The 19,325-nt window shown below is 41.3% G+C and overlaps 2 protein-coding genes across 2 annotated transcripts; one reads left to right on the top strand and one right to left on the bottom strand.

The window, feature by feature from the left end:
- Window positions 1-106: 106 nt before the first annotated feature.
- LOC113158400 (calpain-1 catalytic subunit-like) lies at window positions 107-7,754 on the bottom strand. The gene is made up of 23 exons (XM_026354299.1): window positions 7,598-7,754; window positions 6,486-6,503; window positions 5,500-5,746; window positions 4,891-4,960; window positions 4,689-4,807; window positions 4,465-4,598; window positions 4,197-4,365; window positions 3,976-4,059; window positions 3,803-3,888; window positions 3,601-3,675; window positions 3,325-3,485; window positions 3,054-3,223; window positions 2,936-2,947; window positions 2,512-2,723; window positions 2,376-2,415; window positions 2,189-2,254; window positions 1,965-2,022; window positions 1,715-1,779; window positions 1,500-1,568; window positions 1,338-1,416; window positions 1,116-1,229; window positions 940-998; window positions 107-855 (listed from the first exon to the last, which is right to left on the bottom strand). Exons 3-23 carry the CDS (start codon window positions 5,743-5,745, stop codon window positions 829-831), a joined length of 2,115 nt encoding a protein of 704 aa, XP_026210084.1. The 5' UTR covers window position 5,746; window positions 6,486-6,503; window positions 7,598-7,754; the 3' UTR covers window positions 107-828.
- Window positions 7,755-10,549: 2,795 nt separating this feature from the next.
- On the top strand, window positions 10,550-16,348 carry LOC113158401 (calpain-2 catalytic subunit-like). Its single transcript, XM_026354300.1, has 21 exons — window positions 10,550-10,896; window positions 11,181-11,250; window positions 11,490-11,608; window positions 12,154-12,287; window positions 12,400-12,568; window positions 12,665-12,748; window positions 12,861-12,946; window positions 13,049-13,123; window positions 13,288-13,448; window positions 13,535-13,704; window positions 13,811-13,822; window positions 13,966-14,177; window positions 14,310-14,346; window positions 14,497-14,562; window positions 14,672-14,729; window positions 14,829-14,893; window positions 14,991-15,059; window positions 15,139-15,217; window positions 15,476-15,592; window positions 15,673-15,731; window positions 15,817-16,348. Exons 1-21 carry the CDS (start codon window positions 10,660-10,662, stop codon window positions 15,838-15,840), a joined length of 2,103 nt encoding a protein of 700 aa, XP_026210085.1. The 5' UTR covers window positions 10,550-10,659; the 3' UTR covers window positions 15,841-16,348.
- Window positions 16,349-19,325: the final 2,977 nt, after the last annotated feature.

The following is a 19,325-nucleotide window of genomic DNA, read 5'->3' as shown; positions in this document are numbered from 1 at the left end:
CACGTCTCTGTCAGCATGTTTCACATTTCAGTGAGAATTCACGTTTCTGGTGCAGTTTCTGGAGCCAGGTTTTATGAAATGATCACAATTAAACTGAGAAAGCACAAACCTTAAAGGAATTATTTATTGAAGGCACAACATACATTCACAACACAAAATTACTGTTTATAACATCATGGTGTCGTATAAGGCTTCAGTGTAATCCCTGCAAATGTAACTTGAATGAACTACACAGTATTTATCATTAGCGTGATGCAACTTCATTAGCAGTTCCCTTTCAACAAAACCTCAATGGAAAATTAGAGTTCAGCTACTTCGCTTTAGCTAACTGGTGTAATATATTAACAAATTCATCTACAGGATTTATCCCCTTAAAATAAAAATAAACTTCACTGGCATAAGATTAAGTCTGTACTGCCACCTAGAGGTGCAAAATTGAGCTACCAACTCAAAACTGAGGCAATCACCTGTTAAAAATAGTTCATTTATACAGTACACTACAGTAAAAAAAAAAAAAAATCTTTTAGTGACAAAGGCTTTAGTTGAAGTTCACACAGACATCAAAACTAAAACATGTAATACACATTACAGCAAGTGATATTTGTCATGCACATACTCTAGAGGTGATTTATGTGACACAGTGACTGCTGCAATGGTTTGCATAGTTTCTAAACTTCAGCTGGGAGACATCTGGCTTAATTGGACTTCAGTTTACAGCTCTTTTGCTATTTGAGGAAGCAGGTCCCTTATTCGGAGGGATCTCCAGGACTTCAGGTGCATGCCACTGTACCTTTACTCTAAAGGCTCCTCCAATGAAGACGGTCCTCATTAACCACACATTGTCAGGTAAAGCCACTAGCATTGTGAGAAGTAGAGTTAGACAAACAGAGCTAGAGTGTGACAAAATGCACCGGGGTTTTCTTTTGAAACAGAACTTACCTCTGTGAGATTCAACTCAGCCACTCCTGCCCCGTCCTTGTTCAACTGCTGGAAAGACCCTGTTAAAAATGGGATGTTTTCATGAATTGTTAATGGCGTTGTAATTCACACTGTATTAACATTAATATTGTCTAAAGATATATTTTTCTAATAACATCTATAGGAGTGTTACTCACTAAACATGGCTTCAAGCTTGACCAAGCAGCAGATAAAGTTATCAAAGTCAATCATCTCGTTCTCTGCATATCGAGCAACTAGAATCTGGTTCAGTTTGTTGTTCAGTTTAAATCCTGCAAATAAACACACAAAAGAGTTGAGAAAACCCTGCAGCTGTCGTCTGTGACTGTGTGTGTGTGTCCCGCCTGTGACTATGGGCAGGTTTATCAAATCGATTATACCTGCTGCCTCCACAGCAAGACGCATCTCATACGAGCTCATGGCCCCTGACTTGTCAAGGTCAAAATCTCTAAAAATGACCTGGAACAAAGAAAAGAAGCAGAAATGTAATTAGAAATGTGGAGTTTGGATGTGAAGGACATTAGCATGACACTGACTCTTACCAGCCACTTTCGTATTTTGTTCCAGAGGATTTGAAACTCCACCAGCCCTAAACGAGCGCTACCATCTTTCTGGTAACCACTGTGTCAAGGGGTGAAACTGCACTCAGACAGTTGCTGGCATGTTAAATTCATAGTAGATCAATTTTGTTTTCCCAAAAAACAAACAATAAAAAATCAGTGTAAAGGTTTTTCACACCCATAACCTAAGAGGATACATCCAACAGGTTCACCATGGTCCTACATGACTCTGTACTGAAGCCATCAGTCTTCAGATCTTTATCTGAAATAGTAAAAACACTCATGTGAAACACTCTTCGCCACAAGTTACACAGAGGCTTGTAGGAGGCAGTCTGGGAAATGAGGGGTGTACACTCAACAATGGAATCTACTATTGTATTGAGACATGCATGCCTAATATGTAAGTAGTCCAGTAGCTACAAATTGGTAAGTAAAAATAAGACTCACGCCTGGAGATGACTCGGTTTAGAATCGTCTTAAGTTCACGAATAGAAATCTCCATGTCCTGGAAAAGTTTAATTAGGAACATTACTGAGATCAGTTTATTCCAAACAACTTGTTTTCTGTAAATATGATATAAAATACCACAATAATACCACTATTACCACAATCATATTATTATGTAAAGACAATTCAAATAGAGTTAGTACTAATAGAAACGAAGACCTTACCTCTCCTGCTAGCTGGGCGAACATGGACTTAAAGGACTCATCAATATCATCTTCAGTTATTTCTTCCTGCAGGAATACATTGATATATTCATTACTAAACAAGACCCTCATTATTCTGTGGTAATTATGTCATAGATTATGTAACATGTTTATCCTACAGCACTGGTCATAAATTACTTATACGTACATCATCTCCTAAATCAGCAGAGATTTCATCATCCAGTTCTCTGCAAAGAACAAAACCATGCTAGTGTGAGATTGTCTGTTTCTACACATTACAAATACCCAAACTGACGTTAAAATCACATGGAAAACACACATACTCTGTTTCTGATTGTTTCTCAGTGAAGACCCTGAGGACAAAGTCAGCCTCTTTACTCGGCTCAAAGGTGGAGGGGACGATGAGGTACTCTCCGGGCGGCAGACGCAGCCGAGTGCTCACCTCCCGCAGGTTAATGAAGGTTTCTGAGCGAGCACATGATGAATGGCTCAAGAAGAAATTTTTCTTCAAATGGACATTCTGGCAGCCTCTGTACTAAAGGAAGCAGGAAACAACACATGGGTTGGAACACAGATGCTTATGTTTTGGTCTGCTTAGTTAAAATGATACATACTTTACTGATGACCATTTCAGAGTTCCTAATTTGTCACGCACCTTACCACAGCATCAAATTTACAACACATTTTCCCTATAATGCAGGTAAATATGCAGACTTAGAGAGTTAGATTAATTGATGCTCTGCCTACCTCTTCTGGAATCTGCACAAAAGAAGAGAAGGGAAAACATTAACACGAGTTAAAAATGATTTATAGTAAATATGGAAATAAGCCATGAGTAACACTCATGTTTAGTCTGTATTCTCACCTCATACAGAGCAAAGCCAATGGTGTGCATGTCCTGACCCTGGCGACGATATCTGCGACGGTCCTTCTGCATGAGAGCTACTAAGAAACTGCACGCCACCTCATCATCGTCTGGGTCGTCATCCTCCTCCAGCAGAGTGATCTTATACTGAGGGTTGATCCAAAATGTGTCTGCACAGATGCGTTTGAGTTAGCCTGTTTGTTCTACAGCTGAGAAACACTATCACACAAAAAAATTAACTGTCATTATTATCTTCACAACTGGGACTCACTGGGGTGGTTCCTGCAGCCTCCAGCCGTGCTGCCTCTCCTCCACGTGCCGTAGAACTTCATGGTGTTCCAGTGGCTGAGAGCGTCCTCGCTCAGAGCGTCAGGGGTCAAGTTACAGATCTCTAACCGAGAAAACTGACGGAGGAAGTCACTGAAGGACATCCTGGAAGAATAAAAATATATTTATTAGTGAGCTTTTGGAGGTGCTTATAGGCAGATTTTGTCATTGTCTGCAGCTTCATATTCACCATACAGACATGAGATATAAATCATCTTACCAAAACTCCCCATCTTCCATCTTAAGATGCAGGTCTTCTCTTTCGGAGGGGTCAATCTCATCCCACTCAGGAGAACTACACACAACAAGACAAAGAGACAGGAATAAACTGAGGATGAGACATAAACCATTAACAAAAACCAAACTAAGGAATCTGAGTTCATATGGACATTAGTGTAATATCCGTGGTTGGACACACTCACTTGTCACTCCAGGCACCAGTCCACTCCACCTGGCCCCAAGGATTACGTATTCGGATCAGGCGTACCATGTTGCCACGGTAATCAACCTACATAAAACAGCGAGTGATGCACAACTTAAAACAAGAAGCATTATTTGATATAGTGTAACCAGTTAGGGACAACAGACTACAGACCTCTTTCAATCCAGTGACTGAGTAGGCGTGACCCTTCACAAGCTTCTTAAATGTCACAGCCTCCATGTCAAAGGCACTGGTGATCTGCATTAACATAACATTATAATATTTACTGCACTGAAATAAACATAAGTGCTCTTAACATAATTGGCTTTCCCGAGATGGTGCAACATTGATCTGCGTGTTTGGGAGTGTGCCAGTAGTGTGTGTTTAGTACGAACATCAATAGAGCAGCCCAGCAGTGAGCCTCTCTCCAGAGCTTTGCCGATTATCCTGTGCAGGTCTCTGGGAGCCCTGCGGAGCTCGTACATTTCAGACACACCGCCTGTGAAGTCCTCGAAACCTTCAGTGGTGCTTCCTCCAGACAGAGCCTCATAGGAGCCATTTAGCCTGATAAGCCCATGAAAACACACTTTAGAATATGATTTGCAAATTCCTACTTCACTGACTGACTAACTTAGCAACTGAGGAGGATCTCTCAATACCCACTTGGCATAAGCCTTCTCCAGAAGAGCACTCCAGAATTCATTGCCTTCCGCAGAATGGACAAACATGAGCTCCCCATCTTTGACAGGTAATTTGTCATCTATCACAACATCTACCCACTCGCCAAACTGCCAGAACTGCAACACAAGGCAATAATCAGGAACTCTATCAATGTAAACTGCTTGCCTACACTTGATAGGAACACCAAAGGGGAGACTTTAAAATACCTGAAAGTGGAAAATTCCAGCATAGTCGTCCTGAAAGGACTGGCCGTGCGGAACAACGCGATGGAGAAGCCTGTCGTTCAGGGTGAGAGAGGCGATGGCTGCTAAGAGCCAGCAGTCACCTGTCAGGGGAGAGGAGACATTTAGAAACCTCCACCTACTTGTGTTTTCTCCCTGCTGTTTTTCTTGATCAACAAAGACTCACCCAGCGCTCCCTGACAGATGTCGGTTCTGGTGGCACCACCCACGATAAACTGAGGATCACCTGTCAGCTCCTGTGAAGAAATTAGACGTTTGGATGAAGAGAAGCAAACAAACAAAAATTCAGACTAGTCAACACATTTTATGATCTATAGCTAACACGGCTCTCAAAGCACTGCTATTTTTGCACCAGCTTCCAGCCTTTAAATGACGCACTGTAAACAAATGTCATGTGAGGGAGTGGTCCAACAGCTGCAGTGGTCTGAGAAGTTCCTGTCCGAACTTGTCCTTTACTGTCTGAGCATCCAGACGGTGATAAGACAGTGTTATAGATATGTTTGTTTACATGTGATGCTGTTGATCTTATGTCATCAACAGCACAAACTGCTGTTGTGAAAGATTACAAGAGACAGATTAAACTTGGTCAGGTATTTCCAGGAATTTCAAGGTTTAGGTCTAAAGTCTGTCTCTCTGCATGTTAGTGACATAATCTGTAAACGTTTGTCTAAAAAGAAAACATCTGATATTATGTGATATTGAAAATTAACAGTCAAGATAATAACACATTTCCAAAATATGCTCATAGTTAAAGTTTCCCTCTAAGTTTTCTCACCGTGGGTCTCATCCACACCACATCTCTAGTTTTGGAGGAATAGGGAGCGAGTTCTTTGAAGCCCAGGGATGGAGGCTCAGCAGGGAAACAGGGGTCTTCAAACAGACAGCCCGACTCCACACACTGTTGCTTCAGTGCCTCATAGTCCTGGTTGGCGAATTGCACAGCCTGCTCCTTGGAGCCCATGCCTTCTGCCCGGAGCCTGTTAGTGTAGATTGCAGCAGATATCCCCCCAACTGGATACATACTGGTAGAAGATAAAAATATGGAGCCGATGGGTGGGTACGCTCAGTGCGGTCTATAAATAGCAATATGCTTATCAGCTGCACACTCATGTATAAGAGTTACAGTAGGATAATCAGCTGGCAGACTGTGTGTAGCAAAGTATGTTCCCAAAAGAGATGAACGTGATTTTTTTTTCTGATGACTGAAGTGAGTTTGTCTTCAGTGAATTAGTCTGAGCCCAGGAAGACTGAACAAAATGTTGTCGAACTGCTATGAAGCTGAACGCTGAGCTCAGCACAGCCCTTCAGGTATTAGTCATTAACAAATTAAAATATGAATCCTGCAAAACATATTAATCAAGTGTAAATCATTCAAATTCTCTGAATGGTTAGAGAGACAAGCAGCGAAAACATCAAATTAAAAAAAAAAAAAGTTTTGTTTTGTTTTTTTGAAGTAGTGAGGTTTGCATTGGGGGGATTGTTATCTCAGTGTTCCTGAAAACGGGGTCCCATATGTTTAGTTCGGTTTAGTTTTGTGATAATGTTGCAATGATTTTAAGGATTAAAAGACAAAATGAACTTAGGCATACTTCAGTTAGAGATATGTAAAATATATAAAATTAAAGAGGCCAGAAGAGAAACAACAGACATACACAAAGCATATACAGAAGACATGTGATTGCTGAGAAATGTAAGACAAGAACACAATATCACCGCCTTTAACTAAGGCAGGAATAACAAAAAGACTTAGAAATCTGATACCTTGTCTGTATAGGCAGGCTGTGAGGGAGAACGAGACAAAAGAGAGAAAGGGGTCATTCACTGATAGATAATTCACATAGCCTTTAGTTGCAGCAGCTTGCGCAGCCAAAATCACACTGAAATGCACTTTAGTGTTAACGAGTCAATCACAGGCTTTCTGTCCTCGCTGAAAGCACTTTTAGCTGTTAGTCAAGTCTCCAGGGAGGAGACATGATGGCTTCACCAGGAAACAAGGAGTTAAAAATGACCCAAAGAAGTCAAAGAAGCTGGGCGTTCAATTTCAAGTTGTTTCTTGGCTCCCCTCTTTTCTGAATCTGTGCTGGAGGATCTGGACTCATGAGACGACAGATAGAAATATAAAACAATGTGCTGCTGTGCAAAATAGGTTATGCTTTGGATAGAAACTACTTTGCAGACAAGAGCACTGTTTAAATGGCCAGTCCCCCCCCACCACCACTAGTCCACTGTGAGGCCCCACATGCCTCTACAGAGCTGTCTGCAGGAATGTCCCACAGCTAGAGAGCGGCTACTGCTGGATGGTGACTAAAAAGGACGTCTGTCTCTTTTCTCCCCAATGCAGAGAAAAGCTGATCCATGCAGTCCTGTGATGATGATGATGATGATGATGATGATGTCACCTATAGGGCTCCGACCTCAACAATACCAAAAACAACCTAACAGCACTACACAGAGCCAACACTGATCCCCCCCCCCCAATCAATGCTGCACATACAGCATGTGTGCTGCTGTGTAAGTTCATGGTTTGTGGTCTACATCAGGTGCTACATAGATCAACTTCAAATACTTACTTGCAGCACTAATACACCTCGACTGTTTACAAGTAGGCCTGGCTTCTGATGCGCAGTCTGCTTCAAAGGTTTTTAATTTAATCCTATCGTTTACGCACAAACACAGCAGAATCAGATCAGCAGCAGGAACACGACAATGACCGAGCTGACTATTATTAGTGCTGCAGCTGACAGCGTATTAAAACCAACAGATCGCTCTGGAGGCCTGAGCTCCAGTAAAACCATGAGGCACCGTTAACTCGGAGCCAACAGGGCTGATGAAGACACTGATTGAAGGAGGAAGAACGAGACAAATCAACTCACCGCCGCTTTAAAAATCACACTTTCAGCTCCTTCGCTGCGAGTCGGACAGTTTCAGCCGTGGAGCTCCGTGGGCAGTGGTCTGGTTGCCAGCAGGAGTCCTGGTCCAGCCCTCTCTGCCGCACACACACACACACACACTAACACACACACACACACGCTGCCAAAGCCCCTAAAGGAGAAGGAGGGACTCTCGACGGACCGCTACGACGCACAAGGAGCGAGGTCACGTGGTCTGACGGAGGCAGCCGATGTAGCACGAACGATTTTAGCATCGGTACCTACTCTGTTTAATGTGCCGTCTGAATAAACCTTCAGAGGTTTTGTAATTAAATAAATACATTTGCACTAGTGCGTTTTACTGTTATATGATTTAAAAACGTGTCAAAGAGGCTTCTCGGTCATGTGACCAACGCCTTGCACGTTGCAGCGGTCCCTCGAGGGTCCCACGCTAAGTCCTTAGACACTGAGCTGGGTGTGGTGGAGAGAGATAAAATGCAATAAAATAAACTACATATACTACTTCTATATATATGACACCCAGGTTTTGTTCAAGGAAGAAATCTTCACCAAAGTCCAAATAACAAGATTCTCTGTAAATGTATTATTACAACACCTGCTGCCCTACTATAATAATGCAGAATATAATATTTCAGTTAGATAGAGTAGCACGCATTAAGCCACAGGCAGAAACGTCACTGACTTGACTAAAACATGTTGTTTTTAAATACTGAAGAGCAGAGAAATTGGCATTAAGTTGACTGAAAAGCACTTCATACAAACATCTGCACTGAAATACAAACAACTCTGCCTTTCTAAGAGACAAATCACACAGGAAAATAAGAGTGGGCCATGTATATATGTATTAGAAGCTCAAAACACACCCACTGAAAGTATTAAAGCAGAAACCACGTCACTGACAGGCCAATATAAATTTTAATCACTATAAAAGTTCATAATAAAAACTCATATGTCGTTGCCACTGGATGAAATTCAACTCATATCCTCTTGACAATCCCTGCATAGTTACCCAACTGTGAGTCATCTGAGAGATAGTGTGCAGTAAACAACTGCTAAGGTTAAAGGTCATTAGCAACTAGCTGGTGACTACAGTGCAACATGCTGTACAAAAGCCAGTGATCAAAGCCAGAAAGTAACCAGAGGAATAGGTGGGAGATCAAAAGTTAGAGTCGGTCAAGGACTTACAGTTGCCAAGAGGTTGGAACTGTGAAGTTGTATTTTTTTTATTTGCACATTTAATGGTGCTTTTTGTCTCCTGGGTGTCTGTAGTATTAAATATACATTAACACATTACAATACTCCGTTTAGCTGGTTGTAACCAGTTGCAAAAATCTCAGTTCTCGAAATTTAGATGAAAGATGGCATTTGAGCCTGGTAGTCAGCGTTTTGTTTGAAATTCAATAAACCAGGATACACGGAAAACAAACATTTAAATTGCAAATATCACTGGTCTCAAATACCTGATATACTCAAATAGTTATGAACCGCTATACTGTAATGATCCAGAAACAACATTATTTGGAGTAGTGTTACATGTTTTCCTGTGCCAAGTCAAATCAACGTGTCTCATCAGAATAGCAGCTACATTTTATCTAAGACCACATTAAATCTTACTTACATAGTGAAAGTGAGCTGAGCATATTAAATGTTTGGTGAAAACAAGAGTGCATGTATAAATAATGACTTTGAATGCTACATGAGTATAATAGTAAAGTATGCTAGGAATAGCTTGATTACGTTGTACCCATTGTAAAGTGTTTCCTAATGGGCTCTGTTTTTCCTTTTTTTTGCGTCTCATACATGAATGCATCCTCACTCTGTGGTTGATACCAGTGTAAGCGGGTATCATACGCTGAGCTCAGTGGTCACACTGTGGAAATCACTATGCAGTAATTATTAAGTCTGAGCTTGAAAAGTATCAGGGATTATTAGTGTTGACAGTCATTTGTCATAATACAGGAGGTTCACAAACAAGACTGTGTAGACATAGTATTTAGTGGTTTATGATCCACCCTTCTTTTCCACAATAATAAAAACACTGGGTGCACTGTAGACATTTTTGGACCACAATGTATGAAAATGTACATCAGTAAAAAAGGTCTGACAGAGTATCTGCCTTTGTTCAGGTGACTGTTACTTTTAACACTACTACCACAGTGGATCAAAAGCTTATTGGTAGTCACCTATGGTCAACAGTGCAGAGCCTCATCTAGAAATGAGAGTTATACTAAGTAGCTTTTTGTTTTTAATCTCTACCTGCACAGTCATCATTCTGAAATGATTTAAACATGGGTGCATTCACTAACATGCACTACTGTTACACACTAACGTTGCCGTTTCAGAAATGTGTTTGACAGCTGATGTTCAGCGACGCTCCTGACTAAACCAGCTGGTCAAGCAGATTGAAAACTATTTGACTAAGGATTCACTTTGGTGTAATTTGCATAAAGGATGTAAGAACAGGATGAGGATATAAGATCACACAAGTATAATGTATGTGCCGTTCAGCTGACTGGATGCAGACATCCTCCAGGCTTTGTGTTGCAATGTCATTAAAATGTCTCTTTCACAACTCTCAGGAGTTTGTGTTCATTTTAATCCCTTACAATAAGACCTCTTATTTGTGTCTTCCCTGCAGGACGTATGATACACACTGTTACAGAATTTCAAATGTTTTAATTTCACACAAATATAAATCCAGCAAATAGACAGGGAAACAATAAATGCAGTACACTACCCACATCTATTTTTATAAAGTCACAAAATCAAAATAGGGGTGCTTCTAGTTGCCTTTGGGAGTGTCCCTGTTTGCACTACAGATGTAGGCACGTACATGTATTTGCATTTGCTACTGTCTGTTCACCTCACCTGTTCGCCAGAGGCCCCTCCCAGGCTGTGGTCCCACCCTGTTTCCCCATCTCAAGCTGCAACTATATAGGAGGGTGTAACAAAGACACGTCTAGATTGTGTTCAAGTAAAGGAGAATCCAGTCCCAGCATCCAGAGAGTCTATATTCTGTACGGTTGCACTGTCGAACGGCAAGGATGACATCCACGGCAGATCGAGTGGCTCGCCAGCAGGACAGGGACCAGGGCATTGGCACCAACCAGAATGCTGTGAAGTTCTGTCAGCAGGATTATGACGCTCTGCGACAACAGTGTCTGAAGCGTGGACGCCTGTTTGAGGATGACTGTTTTCCAGCTGAAAACAAATCACTGGGCTACAACGAACTGGGGGCATGCTCATCCAAGACCAAGGGAGTGTTGTGGAAGAGACCAACAGTAAGGAGCTGCCAAAAAGAAACACACAATTAACACAAAATACAATTTTTATACACTGTGATTTATTATCCTGCATGCACATTGGTGATGGTAAACATTAAATTTCTCAAGCCAAGACATTTGGTAACAGAAGTAAAGATCAGGACAATTTCAACAGCACAATTCTGCTTCAGTCTAAAACAATTTAGCTGCTAATTCTCATTTCAAGAACTACAGTGTACAGCAGCTACTGCATGTTGTTTAAGAATCCAAATATTCGTCATAAATATTGCTGCTCTGTGTAGGAGCTGTGTGCCGACCCAAAGTTCATTTGCGATGGAGCAACACGGACGGACATTTGCCAAGGAGCTCTTGGTAAGTGAGAGGAAAGAGGATGGGTAAATGTTTGAGTGATCAGAGGGCTGGCGGATGAATTATAGAGTGCTTTGTTTGCTATATGGGAACCACAAACATCTCTGGTTCAAATCCTCCACCCATCCCATCTTTGAGAAACAATGGGAGAGGTCAGGGGGTTGTTGGCTTATGTTGTTTACTGCACTAAAAACACCACACGTTGCCTAATCTCAGCGCTCGTATCCGCTCACACTGTGCAGGTGACTGCTGGCTTCTGGCTGCCATAGCCTCTCTGACTCTGGACCAGCAGTTCCTGGACCGTGTTGTGCCCTCTGGACAAAGTTTTACTGAAGATTATGCCGGGATATTTCACTTTCAGGTGAGACAAAGACTTTCCTCATCTGACCACGAACCCTACCCTTCCTGCTGGCTTTGTTTTTACCTTCTATCATTGTTGTTTCTCCTGCTTTGTTTATTCATATCGCACTGCAACCAGTCAAACTGTCACCTAATACTTTTTATTGTAACCTTCAAATATCAATTCATGTGTTATTTGAAGATAAATCCAACTTTCAGTCAGTTTGTTTACAAATCAATTAGTTATGCCAAAAACCCGTTCTACCTGTTCTCCAGCAAATGTGAAAGAAGTATCTTGCACCTGCAGGCAAATTTCCAACAGGCACCACTAGATAAAAGTGGTCATGCAGAGCTTCGTATCAAGTTGCACCCTCTGTGACAGCAAATTGTGTTGTACTGTGTCGTGAGAAAAGCTTAGGGACAAAGAATGGAAATACTACAATAGTTCACATTTGTACATTTGTGTATTCCACATGAGCAGTAGTGTTATGCAGAATACATAATTTGAGGATGACCGTTTATAAAGGATTAGGTGCTGAGTTTAATTGTGGGAACCTTCTTTCTCAGCTCTGGCAGTATGGTGAGTGGGTGGATGTGGTGGTTGATGACCGCTTACCCACCAAAGATGGGAAGCTACTGTTTGTTCACTCACCCGAGGGCTCAGAGTTTTGGAGCGCGCTGCTGGAGAAGGCCTATGCCAAGTACGGATTGCTCCTCTTGTATCTTTAGTTTCATCAGAAAAGTTATGTAGTGTAAAAGTACAAAATGTAGTTAGTAAATCTATTCACATCCCATTGTGTCCGCGTCTGACAGGGTGAATGGCTCCTATGAGGCTCTGACAGGTGGAAACACTATCGAGGGTTTTGAGGATTTCACAGGAGGAATCGCAGAATCATACGACTTAAGCAAGGCTCCACCAAAGCTCTTCCAAATTATGCAGAAGGCCCTGAAACTGGGCTCACTGATGGGCTGCTCTATTGATGTGAGTCTAATTTTCATACTGGTTTGTATACCAATTTGCATTTGCAAAAATAAAATAATAATAACATGATGGCATGTTTGTTCTTATCAATTTCAGATCACTAGCGCCTATGAGACAGAGGCCATCACAGCACTCAAACTTGTGAAAGGACATGCATATTCAGTCACTGGTGCAGAAGAGGTACATATCACACCTAAACTACTGTTTGTTTTATTGTGTGTGTGTGTGTGTGTTATTTTATTTTTGTTTTCGGCATGCTAATTCCACTGCTAACTTTGGCTGGCTCCTCCAGGTGCATTACCAAGGCAAGGTGGTTCAGTTGGTCCGCATCAGGAACCCATGGGGTCAGGTGGAGTGGACAGGTCCTTGGAGTGATGAGTAAACACCCTGTTTTTACAAAGCATGAGCTGTCATTAGTTTATTCTAGGATTTTTCTTAATGTTCATGATGACACTTTTTTCTTTTTTTAATCAAAATTAGATCTAACGAATGGAAGTGCGTCAGTGAAGATGAGAAAAAGAGGCTTGATAACGTGGCTGAAGATGGAGAGTTCTGGTAAATCTATTGCCTTTAATTTTTCACTTATATTGTAAGTAACATTTCTGTCCCTGTACCAAAGGAACTATTAAACCTCGAACTGAAGCAAGAAAAAGTGCTGGGGAGTTCATGTGTGAGAAACAACACTGTTCCCCTTGTTAGAAACATGTCGCTCTCCACAGGATGGCCTTCGCAGACTTTACCAAGCAGTTCTCCAAGCTGGAGATCTGTAACTTGACCCCAGACACCCTCACGAGCGATGAGGCTCACGGCTGGAACCCGTACCAGTTTGAGGGGATGTGGAGGATCGGCTCTACTGCCGGCGGCTGCCGCAATCACTCAGGTTAGGGAAACAAAAACCGTGTGTGTGTCTGAGAAAAAAGGCTTTGTCTTGACACTGCTTCATGTAGACTTCTGTGTGTGTTCCAGCCACATTCCCGTCCAACCCCCAGTTTGTGTTGCGCCTGGAGGATGTAGATGATCATCCTGTGGATGGAAAGCCTGGATGCACCTTTCTGGTAGGGCTGATGCAAAAGAATGGGCGACAGCAGAGGAGGCTCAACCGAGACCTTGAGACCATTGGCTTTGCCATTTATAAGGTATGTCTGAATATCACGATACTTCATATTAAATCAGCATCCTGTGTTTTACATCCTAAATGAACTGACTGGTGTTCTATAATGCTTTATCTGTTTCCTTTCACAGATCCCAGATCAGGTGTGTATTTGTACTGGTACATGCCAGAAATGATCCCTTCATTAAAATGAAAGTTTAGCTGCAAAAGAGACATTTGAGGTGTCAAGAGCATTGGCTGATTGTAGTGTTAATATCTGGCTAAAAAAACTCTTCTCCATGTTCAGTACAAAGGCAACAACAATGTTCGTCTAGGACCAGATGTCCTGCTGCGACAGAGAGCTGTGGCCATGAGCAGCAACTTCATCAACACACGTGAAGTGTGTGACCGCTTCAAACTTCCTCCAGGGGAATACGCCATAGTTCCCTCGACCTTTCAGCCTCATAAGAACGCCAGCTTTGTTCTCAGGGTCTTTTCAGAAAAGAATATTGCAACCAGGTATCTGCGTTACAATTAATGCAGGCTTCAGAGTTGTAGCTTAGACGCCCACCTAGTGGATAAAAGTGAGAGGCCCTGTTTTGGTCACGGGATGGTTTTAAATTCATACTATAATGTGTATTTGTTTTTTAGCCCAATGGAGGCAGAGATTCATGCTAAAATAGAGGAGGTAAGAACATTACATTAATGTAAAATAATCATTAAAGAATTAGAAACATTACTTTATTTCACCAAGGCGATGCATCACATTCATGTTGAAAGTTCAATTTAAAAGCCAGTGCTTTTATTTGACACTAGTGGCGGTATTTTTGTCTCACAGGAGGACATAACTGAGAAAGATGTGGATCCTCGTTTCAAGAACCTCTTCAAGCAGATTGCTGGCCCTGTATGTATAGTGGAAATAAAAACAGGCAGTGAATTAAATGTTAATTCAGCTCTGAATTGGTCTAAGTGAATTCAGATAACACAGATTATAACGGGCATTTTCCAAACAGGACATGGAGGTGTCTTCGTTTGAACTGGTGGAAATTTTGAACAAGATTGTCTCTAACCGTAAGTACATTGGACACCTTGATTCAGTATATGTTATATGTATATATTGTGTATATATGTTTTTATTGATTAGATTTAGCTAGCTGTTGCTTTTTGCAGGGTCTGACATCAAGACACACGGCTTCAGCCTAGAGACGTGTCGCCTCATTGTCGGTCTGCTGGATGTATCCTCTTTAAAAACGACACTGATTTTTTTATATTGCCTCAAATGTGCAAATGTCATCTTAGCACTGTGACACTGTAAACCTTAACATTACCCAGAAAGATGAAAATAACACGCTGGGACTAGTGGAATTCCAGGTGTTTTGGAAGAAACTGCAGAAATACCTGGTAAGTTGTGTTTATTTGAAATGAATGTTGGTCGTGTTGGTTGAATTTCTTTAGCACTCATGTATTCTGGCTCATATAGGAAATCTTCAAGAACCGGGACACCGACCACTCTGGCACCATGAGCTCACACGAAATGAGGGAAGCTGTCACTGAAGCAGGTAACAATCACAATCACGTGGGGAATCGCCAACACTGACACATAGTCATACATAGATTTTACTGACATACACTGTCACAGGAGGAGAGCACCCATGGGTGTGGCTGTGTACCATACATCTTCCACTATCACTAGCCTAATCTCTACTATTGCATTCAAAACTTGTGCTTCCTTAAGATATAATAAACATATATGAAAGTGATCCTTAGAGCAGGAGACACAACAAATGATAGCAAGCGGCGCCTCTTTTTTGTCTTAGGTTTCCAGGTCAACAGCGCCGTGCTGCAGGCCATTGTCAATCGCTACGCTGATGCTCAGTATGCCATAGACTTTGACAACTTTGTAGGCTGCCTCATCAAACTGGAAATGCTCTTCAGTAAGTGTCAGCAAGAACCACTTGGTGTCTCATATTGAGCTGTAGCATGTTTGTATAATAAGAAATTGTTTTGTGTCCAGAAATGTTTAAGTCTCTGGATAAAGGTGACTCTGGGAAGATTGAACTGGACATGCAACAGGTGGGTGAGAAAAGACCTACAACCTCTAGTTTGTCAGCACGTCTACTTTAAACAGTTTATTGAATCGTTTTGTTCCCTTTTGCAGTGGTTGTGCCTGGCAATCTACTAACTCTGGAGATAAGCAAGCAAGCAAGGACCAGATGCCTACATAATCTGAGGCACAAGCTTTTTCAGTTTGAACAAACGTGGTCTCCTCTTTCAAGTTTCTGTGTTTTCTCCTTTTGAACAGATTCTATTTTTCGGCCCAGTCTCTTCAACATCCTGATACTTCTTACTACACTGTGTTTATACACTACAAGAGACATAATGTCTTTGCTTCTAGAGCCGTTGGTTTAAATAAAGGCATTGTGTGGAAACATATGCACTAAAACTAGTGGTAAGATTCATTCTCAAGATTGAAATCAATCTTGAAATAGCAAGTTGACATTGCAACACCATAGACATGCAGCAACTGGAGAAGCTGGTGCTAACTTTAACTTCATGTACTGAGAGGTAGTTTATTCATAATAATACATCATTATTTGTCAACTGATTTTGTTGTGTCTTAACAATCTATATTTGCAAAACTGTAAGTAGTGACTAAAGCTGTCAAATAAAAAAAGTGGAGTAAAGTGCAATTATACTTATTTCAGAATTTTAGTGGAAAGTAATATAAAATGAAAATACCCCAGTAAAGTACCTCAGAACTCTGCTTAAGTACAGTAGTGCTCTGCTCGTGATAACACATAAACTGACTTTGCTGCTGGGTTCACACATATTCTCAGTTCACACATATTCGCATTGAGGTTGAACCTCTGCATCTCTGTTGCATTTCACCTCATGGGTTCTGCAGTATGTGAGAGTCACTTTGATGAAATGAAAAAACAAAACAAAACATGACAACTTGAAATCCTCTGGCAGATAATTGAGATTTTCTCTTCACTCCAATACAATTAACGTGTTCAGGTGACTGCTGCTCAACTGCTTTCTATATGTGCTGTACTGTATGTACAGTGCCGGCAATACAGCATCACTCCCCACCTCAGTGAGCATTTACAAAGACCTTTCCACCTGTTAACTTTCACTGGAAACAGTGCATCCCCACTAGACTATACATCCTGTAATGATACACAACTGGGTGATAAATCCATCACCCAGACAGTGAATGAGGGATGAGAGCAGAGGAAAAGGAGAAACTCAGACTAGATTAAAGGGCCTAATTGTGATTTAACTTGGTGTGTAGTGATAGATTCTCCTACTGTACCTTACATGATAAAAGCTTTAAGTAAACTTTGCCACACAGAGAAGCAAATATGTTTACTGTCATTCAGGTTTCAAGTGTAAACTGATTCAAAGCAGAGGCTAATTGTAATTGTCCTGGCAATGGTCCTTCAACATGTCAACTGCTGCTGCCATTTTCTTTAAACAGCATGAATGAAGTGGTGAGTAGCTTTCATAAAGAACTTGGTTAACCTGAGGTTAACCTGAGGTGTGCTGTGTCTGTTTACTACTTCTTGGCTTTTATGTGTGCCCCATAGAACATGTATCTAGGGATGATAAATAATGTGTAAGCTCCGTGAAGCCATGTTGTAAAATGCAAATATATCTAGACAGCAGGCTTTTCAGTGGATGTTTGTGTGACAATTTGAGTGAAAGCTTGACTCCAAAGCAGACACAAGAACCTACAGGGGAAGAGGGCCAGAGGGTTTTGTCACCTCAGCAGAAGATGGACCTTGAGACAACGAGCGTAGGACACTTTCAAAACAGAGGGAGATTTGTTTGTGCTTTAAACGTGTTCTAACCCGATCTCTTAGGGCGGTCGTTGTCGTGCTAACTCTCCACAATGTCTGGAATGTGACAAAACTAAGGCCTCGACAATTCATAGAGAAACTACAGCCACAACTTGTTTTAGTTCAAATCCTGCTAGAATCTTTGCACCATAACATAATAACAATAAAAACATGTGATAGTTATGAAAGCAAATATAGCTGCATTTTGTTGCATCTGTATTTTGTATGTTGTTTCTCTCATTATCTTTTCGAGCATTAGGTAACTTCAAATGTGTGGTAGAGAGGAACAGGTTTGATGAGCAGTCAAACAGCACAACGCTGGAGAACGACCTGGAAACACAGAGCTTCTCTCACCAGCTGTAGCTGCTTTTCCAACCTGTCCTGTGTATGTTGTTCATCACAACAATGACTGCTGCCTTCTTCAAGATATTCCAAATTGTCACATTGGCTATGCCCAATTTTTGTGCAATGTCCCTTTTCTTAGATTGGCAGATTCTAAAATAAAAGGACTCAAAAGGAATCATTTTGTATGACATAAAAATGACTTTAACAGATCTTTAACTGATCTTAGGTGCCAGCTGCAGTAATTAATATGAGGCATCAAAAGGTGGCTGAACTTTGAGCACACGTAGGCATCATTCAGTATCACAACATGTTTCAATGGCAGAATGCAGAAGATGTTTTACTCCAAATTATGATGTTGATATTTTATTGTCAAGAGAACTTATATACCATCCCCATTCTCTAACAGAACATGATCACTCTCCTCACTCTGTGATAAACGTCATCACTGATGTACTACAGAGGGCATCTCCCCTAATTTACCAGTAGATGTCACAGTTGTCATGGATTTGGGTTTTCAGCTTTGACTCAACAGGCCAAACTTGCAACGTGCTTGCAGCAGCAGAAAGAGAGTTATGCAGCAGTCATTTCCTGCCACATGTGGTTCAGAGCTCTATTTCCCCTTTTACTACTTTATAAAGTTGCTCCTCCGCTGCCGTTAGCTCTCATAGGCAGGCCTTTCCACAGTTCAAATCCACCATCAAACCACTAAAAGGGAGATTTTTGTAGCTAAATAATACCTTTTGACTGTTTGAAACACATATATATATCTATAAACACATCTCACAGGTTATAGTTTCCAGGTGAGCTGTGACATGCTGACATTTAGGCAGCCTGCTTTTTGGAAAAGGATGTGGGGTGGGACCCTGGCTCTCTGTAAACCACTAATCCACACAGAGGAAGCAAGCAGCCACTGTGATGCTGAAACAGGGTATCTGTATTTAAAAATAACCACTGTGGAGAAACGGTTTACTATTCACTGAACTCTCCATTCAACTATATGTACACAGCATCTGAAAAATAAAGAACAGAATCATTCTGTCATTTGCCGATGACCAAGTTTAGCAGTTTGAACAGGATGTGACCTTGTCATTGCAGGAAATTGTAATATTTTTCATTTAGCACCTTGAAAAGTATGATTTCACAGCACAAAAGCGGCTGGTTAGTGTAGTGGTAACATCACTGCCTCCCATGTGAGACTGGGGTTTGAATCCCAGCTGTGGCTACCTCCAGTAGGGGTCCTTAGGCAAGACCTCCTCACGCTCACCCTGCCTCCCTTTGTACCTTGTAATGACTTGTAAGTCGCTTTGGATAAAAGCGTCTGCTAAATGACTAAAATGTAAATGTACAAAAGAGAACACAGACAGTAGGCTGTACTTCTAATTCATTTGTTGTATGTTAAAGGATGTATTAAGAAGTACAGTATATGGCTGACAAATCACAAACTTCTTTTTATGTTTCTTGAGGAGTGATAGTATCTAAT

The sequence above is a fragment of the Anabas testudineus genome, chromosome 15 (assembly GCF_900324465.2).
Source record: "Anabas testudineus chromosome 15, fAnaTes1.2, whole genome shotgun sequence".
NCBI lineage: Eukaryota > Metazoa > Chordata > Actinopteri > Anabantiformes > Anabantidae > Anabas > Anabas testudineus.
The sequence above is the reverse complement of the archived record's forward strand: the minus strand, read 5'-3'. Positions and strand labels throughout refer to the sequence as shown.

Excerpts from the sequence above, each read along its gene's own strand:
- LOC113158400 (XM_026354299.1), bottom strand. The coding sequence starts at position 5,745 with ATGTATCCAGTTGGGGGGATATCTGCTGCAATCTACACTAACAGGCTC. Across the intron at positions 4,599-4,688 it reads CTGGAATTTTCCACTTTCAG|TTCTGGCAGTTTGGCGAGTG; the intron begins GTATTTTAAAGT and ends CTTGTGTTGCAG. Across the intron at positions 999-1,115 it reads CAAGCTTGAAGCCATGTTTA|GGTCTTTCCAGCAGTTGAAC; the intron begins GTGAGTAACACT and ends CATTTTTAACAG.
- LOC113158401 (XM_026354300.1), top strand. The coding sequence starts at position 10,660 with ATGACATCCACGGCAGATCGAGTGGCTCGCCAGCAGGACAGGGACCAG. Across the intron at positions 14,178-14,309 it reads GAAAAGAATATTGCAACCAG|CCCAATGGAGGCAGAGATTC; the intron begins GTATCTGCGTTA and ends TTTGTTTTTTAG. Across the intron at positions 14,563-14,671 it reads TCAAGCAGATTGCTGGCCCT|GACATGGAGGTGTCTTCGTT; the intron begins GTATGTATAGTG and ends TTTTCCAAACAG.